This window comes from Trematomus bernacchii, unplaced genomic scaffold (assembly GCF_902827165.1).
Source record: "Trematomus bernacchii unplaced genomic scaffold, fTreBer1.1, whole genome shotgun sequence".
Lineage (NCBI taxonomy): Eukaryota > Metazoa > Chordata > Actinopteri > Perciformes > Nototheniidae > Trematomus > Trematomus bernacchii.
The window spans coordinates 4,334,929-4,345,475 of NW_022987705.1; the positions used below are offsets into that span (position 1 = coordinate 4,334,929).

The 10,547-nt window shown below is 37.2% G+C and overlaps 2 protein-coding genes and 1 non-coding gene across 3 annotated transcripts; 2 read left to right on the forward strand and 1 right to left on the reverse strand.

Moving 5' to 3' along the window:
* Positions 1 to 854: 854 nt before the first annotated feature.
* pgrmc1 (progesterone receptor membrane component 1) lies at positions 855 to 7,167 on the forward strand. Its single transcript, XM_034140042.1, has 3 exons — positions 855 to 1,196; positions 2,891 to 3,046; positions 4,964 to 7,167. Exons 1-3 carry the CDS (start codon positions 902 to 904, stop codon positions 5,056 to 5,058), a joined length of 546 nt encoding a protein of 181 aa, XP_033995933.1. The 5' UTR covers positions 855 to 901; the 3' UTR covers positions 5,059 to 7,167.
* An 878-nt stretch (positions 7,168 to 8,045) lies between these two features.
* Positions 8,046 to 8,158, reverse strand: trnal-caa. Its single transcript has 2 exons — positions 8,121 to 8,158; positions 8,046 to 8,091 (listed from the first exon to the last, which is right to left on the reverse strand). It is a non-coding gene; the product is annotated as a tRNA-Leu (tRNA).
* Positions 8,159 to 8,379: 221 nt separating this feature from the next.
* Positions 8,380 to 10,323, forward strand: LOC117490334 (cytochrome c oxidase subunit 7B, mitochondrial). The gene is made up of 3 exons (XM_034140043.1): positions 8,380 to 8,490; positions 9,424 to 9,539; positions 10,090 to 10,323. The coding sequence occupies exons 1-3, from the start codon at positions 8,454 to 8,456 to the stop codon at positions 10,180 to 10,182; spliced, it is 246 nt and encodes an 81-aa protein (XP_033995934.1). The 5' UTR covers positions 8,380 to 8,453; the 3' UTR covers positions 10,183 to 10,323.
* Positions 10,324 to 10,547: the final 224 nt, after the last annotated feature.

A 10,547-nucleotide genomic window follows, 5' to 3' on the forward strand; every position in this document is an offset into this window, starting at 1 on the left:
AATTTTGTATTGGTTTTGGCCATAATAACATCATGTTTTATTGAATTTTGCCATTATAACATCATGTTTTATTGAATGTTGCCATAATAACATAATGTCGTATTGGTTTCTGCTATAATAACATAATGTTTTATTGTATTTGGCCATTATAACATAATGTTTTCTGCGATTTTTTCCCAATAACATCATGTTTTATTGAATTTTGCCATTACAACATCATGTTTTATTGGATATGGCCATAATAAAATCATGTTTTATTGGATGTTTCCATTATAACATTATGTTTTGTTTGATATGGACAGAATAACATAATGTTTTATTGTATTTTGCCATAATAACATATTGTTTTATTGGATTTGGCCATTATAAAATAATGTTGTTGATAGCTAGTTATCCACCAGAGTATGACAGCTGAGCATTTATAAGAAGCCATATAAACTTTATTGCAAATAATAACGTTGTTCTTATATGATGTTTCCTCCAAAATGATTTATTTGAGAAGGTCTTTCAGACTTATTTGCCGACTTTTCTCACACATCTTTATCTCTATTGATTTTGTAATGTACAGTAACCCATTTCTGCAAATATGACCTGATTGTATTATATAATAATATTATGCAATAATAAAACAGCAAAAAAGTTTCATATCTGTTATTTTTAAATTAAATATATTCCTGACACTATAAAAAACAAATAATCAATCATAAGAACTAACGATCGCACTGATCGACAACACATAATTATATTAATCTTTATGTGTCGCTTTTTTGGCACGCAGTCGGAGGAACCCTATTGGTTTAAAGCCGTTAACCGACGCCTCTCGCGCTGCAGCTGTGGTTGGTTCAGGACCCGCGAGCTCTCCCGGTCCCACCCACACACACCGACAGAGAGAGGACCCAACATGGCTGAAGAAGAAGGAAGCGAGGTAACTTCTGGTGGTCTTTTCCAGGAGATCTTCACCTCCCCGCTGAACCTGACGCTGCTCAGCCTTTGTCTGTTCCTCCTCTACAAGATCTTCCGCGGGGACAAACCTCCGGATCTCGGCGAGGTGGAGCCGCCGCTGCCCAAACTCAAGAAGAGAGATTTCACCCTCGCAGAGTTGAAGCCCTACGATGGGCTCCAGGACCCGAGGATCCTCATGGCAGTCAACGGGAAAGTGTTCGACGTCACGCGGGGGAAGAAGTTCTACGGCCCAGGTAACTATTGGGGTAACGGTCACCGCGCGGACCCTTCCGTCGTCACTACGCAACGACGCCAGCTCGTTGGCGACGTTGTGATATTTTATATTTTCATTGATAAAAATTCGCTTTTTTACCAAATAATACTCGTTTAATTAGTTATTGTTTAAGTGGAAGCTAACGCCACACCCCCTTTAGTTAAAGATCTGAGATCCCGTTTCACAACAGAGGGGCACTAGCCTTGGACCCACAGATCGTCTATGGAGGAATTAGTGTTACTCCATAGTCAAAAAACAAGTGCATTTGAAAATGTGGATTTAATTCCCAGCTGTGGGGCGAATAGAGGATATATGCTCTCTATGTACATATATAGTTGTAATACTCATGTGTCTTACTTCACTAAAAGTAGTTATATCACAGTTCAATAGTCCATTTATTTTCCAACTCAATACTACCCCAATTTGGGATAAAGTACAATAAAGTACATTAATCTATGTTGTACACCCCCTGAATTCACAATGTATTTAAGGTATTGACATCAGAATATTTATTACACAAATTCAATGTTTTATTGTGCAGAAAGGTCAATTTCAGATTAATGTGATACTATAGATTGATGCATTCATCTGTTTATCACTATATCAGCATATGCCTAAATTGTATTCGCTCTCATGCATGTTGTTAACTGCAATAAGAATTTCAGCCAATCACAACAAGCAATGTCCACACTTTATAGAGCTCATTATTCAAATTAAGACAGATTGTTGTCAATATGAATTCAGCTTTGCGAGAGGAGGCCTCATGCGTGTTGATCTTTTGCAGTTGTGATAATTTTTTAACAGAGTAAGTCATGTGTACTCTGAAATAAGATTCTGCCCTGTCATGCTTCTTACTTTCAGCCACGTGGAAACGTAAGCAGAGTTAGACCTCTGTTTATTTGATCTTATCTGTGATGGTAACCTTTGTTGCTTGTAACCTCTGACCAACATGGTATCTAACTGTCATGCACACTTTTAATGACCCTGCACACCCAGCCCTGAAGCCTTTGGGGAATATTTGGGTATAAAAGGAATTTAGCTATTTAAAAAATGTGTCCATGAGCAGAGGGGTTGGTGCTCAAGGACATTTTGATAGCGCTCAAGGCTGTTGCAGTCAGTTTGACTTGAAATAATAAGGGCTGGAGGTTGTTTGAAAGTGTTGGAACAGATGTATGTGTGACCATAAGCAAACTTGAATTAAAATCAGTCTTAAACATGGCAAATACTTATTTAAAAAAGGAAAAATCCTATCAAAGACTGACTTAGCAGTGCTTCCTTTCATTGTTTAAACTTAATGGCCATCAATAAAGCAAAGAAAAACACATAATATAATTATTATATATATTAGCAGAGGTGAGATAAGTACTTGAGTAAAAGTAGAAGTACCAGAGTGTAGGAATACTCTGTTACAGTAGAAGTCCTGCATTCAAAATGTTACTGAAGTGAAAGTACACAAGTATTAGCATCAACATGTACTTAAAGTAGCGACAGTAAAAGTAGTCATTGTGCAGATTGGTCCGTTTTAGAATAATATATATGATATGTTTTGATCATAATTATTGATCATTAAAGTGTTAACAAAGCTGGTAAAGGTGCAGCTAAAAAACAACAAATGCTGAGTTGTGCTCACTTGTTGCATTCGCCTCACTGTTCTGTATCTCTTCCATCTTGCAGAGGGTCCATATGGAGTGTTTGCAGGCAAAGATGCTTCCAGAGGTTTGGCTACGTTCTGCCTGGAGAAAGAGGCACTGAAAGACGAGCACGACGACCTGTCGGACCTGAACACCATGCAGCAGGAGGGCCTGTCCGAGTGGGAGACGCAGTTCACCTGTGAGTCATAGACACAGTTACTCAGGGTGTCCACGGGGTCTTAAAAAGTATTAAAAGTTGATAAATCAATTTAGCAAAAATTAAGGCTATTAAAAAGTATTAAATGGCATTTTCCAAGGCATTACATTTTGTAGCTTGTTTTCAATAAGTATATAAATTGTCCAAAGAGGTTGTATTCTACAGTCTGCCTGAATGTAATCATTGCGTAGGTGTGTAGTGTGATTCTGTGTAGTTTATTTATGGCATCCCGTTGGATTTGACGTCATCTGAACAGGACATCGCACACTCACTGCTTGATAGCGCGCGAAGGTCCGTTTACGCCGGTTGTTAAACAACATCGTTATGGGGAAATGCAAGTTTGTGTCCAAATGGTTGGAAGATAAGGAGGAAGGACAATCAATACTGTATATAGTAAATGTGAGGTAAAGTGTGTCGTCAATGTAACCGGTTAAAACTCAAAGTGGTGATGAGGTCTTAAAATGTATGGAAAGGGTCTTAAAAAAGGTCTTAAAAGGTCTTACATTTGACTTCAGGATTCCTGCATATATACCCTGGTACTGTTGTACAGCTTTTACAGATATCAACAGTAATATCTCTTCATGAATCTGAATTACATATATGCATTAAAAGCACTAGAGCATTTGGAAAAATCCCTAAACTATAGAATAACAGAAGCTGTAAAAGTAAATGCTTTTTAATTAAAATCAGAGACATGTGTCAGCGCTTTGGTGTCTATCCCTAGTCATGCTCAAAAAATGTGCTGTTCATTTCTGATAAAGCTTCGGAGCCCAAAACATAATGACGGACAGCCCGTACTTCTGCAATATGCCCTCCTCAATTTGCACAACCAACTACTTGACCAATTCCTCGTGTTCATGTAACAGGAGCTGATGGAATCATACATTCACATTTCCTGTTGCAGATTTATTTTGAGTATCATTAGGCGCGTTCACACCGGAGTACTTTTACCCTTACTTTTCCCGTTTAGTTCCGATAGTGCCTGGCATTTTGCGTTCACACCAAAAAGAGTACTTAGTTCCGAGAACTTTTACCCCCATTTTTAGTGCCTGCTAGAGAGGTGGTACTATCCTGGGGAGAAAAAAGTACCAATTTTGATTGGCTGGGCGAATTGCAAACCACGGCCCGTAAAACTCGGAAAAGTTTTGTAAAGCCGCCATTGTATTTGCTGGCATTAGCATTATTAGCATTAGCATTAGCCCCGTGCACCAACGGAGAGAGAATAACTTATGGCAACACAAAAAAAAACATGGGAGCGGTCGAGTGATGAGGAGGTGTCGGCGTTCTGGCAATTTACTCGGAAGTCTTCAGTAGAAGCTGCTGGGAAGCTAGTCCCCAACTCCGGGGACTTCCGGCCGGGGACTCCGGGTGGCAGTATACGCCGTGAAGTTGTTTGCGGCCTGCCAGTAAACCCAAAGCAGAAGAAGAAGAAGTGACGTCAGCGGCTTCATTTGCGTAATCTTCCCTCGGGAACTTATTCTGGTGTGAACGCGATCTGTACTTAGTTCCATGGGGGTACTAAGTGCTGGCACTAAGTACGGCAAAGTACTTGGTGTGAAAGCGGCTAATGGTTAAAACATATTTTGTAAAGCAGAAATGTATGTGTTGGACCATACCATCTGTTTTTGTGACATTTTGTCAACTTAATTTATTACGTTAGGAAGATAATTACTCAAATAAGGCTTCCCAGAGGACTCTTAGTGGTTATTAAACAAACATTGGTGACTTTTTTTCCTGAAACATCAGAAGCAAATCACATTTTTATCTTCATGACTTGAGCGATATTAAATTGGGTTGCATGAACAAACATTATCCAGTGTCCTTTAATATCCAGCTGAGAATGAATTATATGAGGCTGTTATTAACTGTTGTATTCTTTTCTTGCCCCCTCTGTTACAGTTAAGTATGATTACATTGGTAAGCTGCTGAAACCAGGCGAGGAGCCCGCAGAGTACACAGACGACGAGGAGGTAAAAGACAAGAAGACGGACTAGAGAATGAAAAGTGAACGCGACGGGGAAAATGATTGATGCCTTAATGTTTGTAATTCTGACGCCTGTTGCCTCCTATTAGGGCCAGTCTTCTATATGTACTCTAATACTTTTGGACACTATCCTGCATTTTATATGCTGAGTGACTGAATTCCATTTATCTCTTGGCATCAACATTTAAAAGATGCTGCATTGTGACTAGTTGTTTATCTCTTTAAAATGGATCCTTGTGTTGTTTTGGAGAATCAAGAATGTGGACCGATGACGGTTAAATGTCCTGTAGGTTGTCTGAAGGAGGAGAACATCCACAGCTCTGTCGTACACTTTATTAAAGGGTAATTTGGGTATTTTTAGTCTTAGTTACTAATTGGGACAACCATTTTTGAAACTGGTCTTGTATTAAGCGATAGCAACTGCGAAACAGCTCGGTAGATCGATCAAAGTCAACTAAAAGCGACTGTATTTGCCACTGACACTCTCATCGTTTTATTCAAGTTCAAGCTAACATTGTGTAAAGAAACCTACACAGGAATAAAACATTTTTCTTATTGTTTTTGTTTGATCTGAGAGTTGGAAAGTGCCGGGAAGAGTTGGTGTTGTTGGAGTACAGAAAGCCTAGTGGCATTTAGAATATTAAGCTGATTCCAACAATGGTTTCCAGCCCTCTGACTCAATGCTGGACCATTTGCAAAAAAAAAATTGCCCCTTTTCGTCTTTAGACACAAAAATATGAGAAAATACCAAAGTTACCCTTAGATATCGCTGCTGATGTATTGCAGGTTGTACACATTCCTTTCATCAAGGTTTGAGCTCGGATCACATTGAAGTTAATTGTCTCAGGAAGTATTCTCCTTTCAAATGTACTACACATATATTGAGGGTCTGGAGCCAGAGGGCAGATTGTAAGTATTTTTTAACAGGATAATCTTTGATTCTCACCAAAAGATAGTTTGGTTTCCCTGAAAATAGATCAGACGCTATAGGGTTGGAAATTTGAAATTAAAGTTTATCTGTAAAGTGTTTTTGTTTTTTGGAGAGCAACGCCCAGGCTGAGGGAAAACAGGAATTTTCTTATTAACAAATACTTAAGAAGTCCTCCCAAAAATACTGCTTACTGTACCAACAACATTTACTGTGCAAACGGTTATAGAAGGTGAACGGGCCCTGATCTTTAAACAATGAGGGCAATGACGTCCAGATGTATTGAAAACCTATCAAGTGAATCTGCCAATCTCAATTCACCGGTCCCGTAATACATTTATCAGATTGTATAGATTTCTTTTTTTCTGTTGAGACCCCCTTTTCTTTAATTAATCCTGAGATATTTGCAGGGGTTCACAGATTTTGAGACTGTAAAACTCAAATAGACAATCCATGTTGTTTGCTGCATAGCCCAACATCCTAAATGTAACATCAATTAATCATTAAGCAAAACTATTAAAATATTCTCTGGCTTCAGCTTCTCAATTATTACAATTTGCTGCTTTTCTTTGCTTCACACAACAATGTGAATTTTGGACCGTAGAGCGGGTATAAAAAAAGTAACGTGCAATGTTTTTAAAGAAATACTTAATGATAAACGTGAAGCTCTCATGTACATGAAGTAGTGTTCTGTTGATCATTACATGCTGCAGGAGAAAAGTTCAAAGTACAGAGAAATGGATTGTAAAACTAACACTAAAAAGGCCAGTTAAGATTCTCAAAAACACTAGCAAACAATTGAATGTTTTAGGTAATAGTTTACATGCTTCTTTGACACTAGTCAGAGCATTTTTTAAGCAATATTTCACAGTCCGAGTTCGTAGGCTGCAAAAGATACAAGACAAGAAACTTGTTTTCATCCACAAATGTGTCCGTTAAATGATGCTTCTGCTTTGTTTGCAAGGAAATATTGTTTAATCCTGAAGTTATATTGAATATTTTAAATGGTGTGTTAAATCATCAATATTTACTTTGTCATGATTGCCCCTGTCAAAGTAGAAAGAATGGCCACTTTCCATAAAAACAGTCAGTGATGGAATATGTTCAATATGCATGATGTACATACATAACATAAATGTCATAATCCTGATAAATGATATTTTGACTTAATAAAGAAAACTACAAAATTAAGATTGTAAGTCTGTTTTTTAATTCCTTGATAAGGATTTGGTTTTACATGTTACATATAGTGATGTCAATTGCAATGATGTTGCATTTAAAGCATTGTAATTATTGTTTAACCAGATTTTAAACTAGAAAATAATTATCCCAAATAGATTAAGATTTAATGAAACATTTTAAATGTTATTACGAACCTAAATAAACTTTAAATTGGTAGAAAGAAACACATTAACTTTCTGTATTATTATATATATATATGTGTGTATTTCTGTAACATGTTAAATGGTAAATGTAAATCCATTGGTTGATTGTAATTTATTATATAAATTGAACTCATTTGTACATCTCAACAAGTTGTTGAATCATAACAAATTATTATAATAGTAATACATTGTATTTACAAGAACACATCATTAAACAATATATAAAACTACACTCTTAAAATATATCAAACTCAACATTAATTACAGATTAAAAGCAGTTCTGAAAAGTGAGTTTAGATTTGTGTTTGAACATGGAAAGATTGCTGCAGTCACAGATGAGTTAACATACAGTTCAACACTGTGTGTCTTAATGTTTTGGGCCTTTGTAGGACCACTTTGATTGGTCAATGTAATGGCAGTGGCTGAATGGGTAAAACCTAGAGACATATTGTTGAAATTCTACTTAATTCTAGACATCGGTGACTGTGTATTATCTCTTTTGTAAAAAAATAAGCTCTTGAAAGCTACTTCTTTACACAACAAGAATTGGTTTCAGTTATCTCACCCAGTTGCGATCAAATGTGGATGTTTGTTTCCCATTAAGTACAATGATTTTGACGCCATTTATTATGACATTGCTGCTGTTGTCGTTTTTTCCTCTCATAAAACAAAACAAAAAAGATATGTCAGAAGTGGGATTTGAACCCACGCCTCCATTCGGAGACCAGAAATCCCGTTTCAAGCGGAAGGAGCTTAATCCTTGAGTCTGGCGCCTTAGACCACTCGGCCATCCTGACGATGTTAAAAAGCGACTTCCAGTACAATTTTATTCAATATACAAACCCATATAGAAGTCAAAATGTTGTTGTATTTACCAAATAAATAAATATATATTACTCCGTGTACGTGTTTCATTGTATTTATATGTGTTAAACTGTGTGAATGACTTGTTTGCCCACTTTTCAGCGTAAAATGTACCTCGGCGGATGCTAACACTGGCAAAACGTAATTTCCGCTGTGTGTACGTGCGGCGGCCATATTACACTCCGTTCTTCAAGGGTATCCGAGGCTAAAGTAACCAGGCTAGACAACATGTTCCGGTTTGCTAAAGCTGCACTCAACCTCACCGGTAAGAAAACCAGTGTTTGTAGGAATGTATGTTAGATGTGTGTATTGATGCCAAGTGACATTTTAATATCGACCATAAGTTTGACCGTCCTGTCTTTGGTGGTTCACCGCGGTCAGCGTGCTAACGTTGCTGGCCAAGCTAACATTAGCATCTCCTGCAGTCGTTTTACTTGTCTTGTCTTTACTGAATCCCTTCAGGTATCTTCCATTAATCAAGGTAGTTTGTACTTTAGTATTGAGTTAATCTAAAATGTGGAAGTGCTCTTTTAATATGCCAATTTACCATCGCGATGCCCAAGTAAACTGACCTGTAAGAGTTAGCATGATACTAAGCTGTTTTATTTATAATGTTATTTATATTTTTAAGTCAGTTATGTGAAAGACGGATTGCCTTTTAGTCTTTTCAAAAGTAACCAACCCTTAACTGTCTATTTGTTATGCTTAAAATTAGACTTTTCGACTGTCGAATGGAAGGGTAAACAAGGACATTGTCTTCTCATCTGGCTAACTAATTTAGAAGTCGTTGAAAAAAAGGCAAAAGTCACAGGCAAAGCAAGTGAAAACAGAGAAAGATTAGTCATGAACATAAGATTCACATTAAGAGAACAATAAATATAGTATAGGCATTTGTATTTTACTTCAAACGTATCGTTATCTCCTGATGTTGATATGACATGCAGAAGAAAATAGCCTGGAAAATAAAACAGACAGAAAATGGCAATCTTCATCAGAGTATCCAGATATGATCGATTTTCTGTTTCATAACTTTACCCTGAATTGTGCCTATTTGAATGTATTTATATTCATTTCATAGAAGCACGAGTTATTCCATAAAGAGAATGGCACAATGAAAGGCATGAACAACTACTTTTTAAAGATAACAACATGGTAATTGTGCAGTATATAAATGCCACTTTGTTTTGTTGTCTTCCAGGTCAGGCCACAAGGCAGGTGAGGCACAATTCCACCGGCAATGTGAACTTCAACAAGAAGTACGGCAACATCCTGATGGTTTCTGGAGCCGGCTTCTGCGTGGTTGTGTGGTCATACGTAAGTTCTGGGATTCCAGTTATAGAACAGAAGCATTAAAACAAACTTAACTCAAATGAAATGAAATGGCTGAGAAGTTGCAAATATAAGAGATGTGTGCAAAGATCCTAACTTATTGGAATTTAATTTGCTTCATCATGCAAACAAATCACACCAGTTAGCCTACCTGTAAAGAATTTGCGTTTTGCAGCTCAGAAAGTAAATAGGTACATACAACTTGCTAACCACTGAAGGGCGAACACTGCGTGTTTATTTACTGACAAGTCTTACATTGCAATGGTATTTTATTACAATAAAAATACTTTAATATGCTCAGTTAGTTTTAACTTTGAATATAAAAATGTACTTGAGTTTTTTGTATTTAATTGTGTATGTTTTCCATTGACCAACCTCTGGTTTGGTTGTATCATTTTGATACAGAAACGTTTTCTTTATCTTACTTTTCGTGTGAACTTGCATTTACATTTTTTGACAAATGTGCACTGCAAAGTCATACATAGTCCAATAAAAGTGTGCCATTGCCCTTAAAACTTGTGTTGTCTTTGTGCAGGTGCTGACTCAGACTGGCATCACCTGGAATCTGTCACCCGTTGGGAAGGTCATGCCCGTAGCATGGAGAGAGGCAGAGGAGGAGGAGGAGTGAAGATCTGCCATGACAGACCTGCACCCCACCTAATAATAAACCTTCTCTTTGTACAGATGAATAACAGTAAATGTCTGTGTTTATTCCAACATGTTACTTTGTCCAAATAAATTAAATGTGATTCTACTGATCATTTCCCCAGGTGTTTTGTATGCCCAACCGGTTCTTGTGATGTGATATCTCAGAAATGCTTTTAGGGAATTTTTTTCAATTTGGCAAAAATGTATTTTTGGATTCAGGGGAAAACTAATTACAATGTGGTGAAAAGCGATCAAGGTCACTGTGGCCTCATAAAACCTGTTGAATGATTCATTTGTTAAATCTGACCATTCCACTCAAATGTCTAAGCATAAAATGAAGAAGTG

What these genes read in the sequence shown, in the direction of transcription:
- LOC117490334 (XM_034140043.1), top strand. Translation starts at nt 8,454, where the DNA reads ATGTTCCGGTTTGCTAAAGCTGCACTCAACCTCACCG. An exon ending in AGCTGCACTCAACCTCACCG is followed by an intron (nt 8,491 to 9,423) that starts GTAAGAAAACCA and finishes GTTGTCTTCCAG; the next exon opens with GTCAGGCCACAAGGCAGGTG. An exon ending in GCGTGGTTGTGTGGTCATAC is followed by an intron (nt 9,540 to 10,089) that starts GTAAGTTCTGGG and finishes GTCTTTGTGCAG; the next exon opens with GTGCTGACTCAGACTGGCAT.
- pgrmc1 (XM_034140042.1), top strand. Translation starts at nt 902, where the DNA reads ATGGCTGAAGAAGAAGGAAGCGAGGTAACTTCTGGTGGTCTTTTCCAG. An exon ending in GAAGAAGTTCTACGGCCCAG is followed by an intron (nt 1,197 to 2,890) that starts GTAACTATTGGG and finishes TCCATCTTGCAG; the next exon opens with AGGGTCCATATGGAGTGTTT. An exon ending in GTGGGAGACGCAGTTCACCT is followed by an intron (nt 3,047 to 4,963) that starts GTGAGTCATAGA and finishes CCTCTGTTACAG; the next exon opens with TTAAGTATGATTACATTGGT.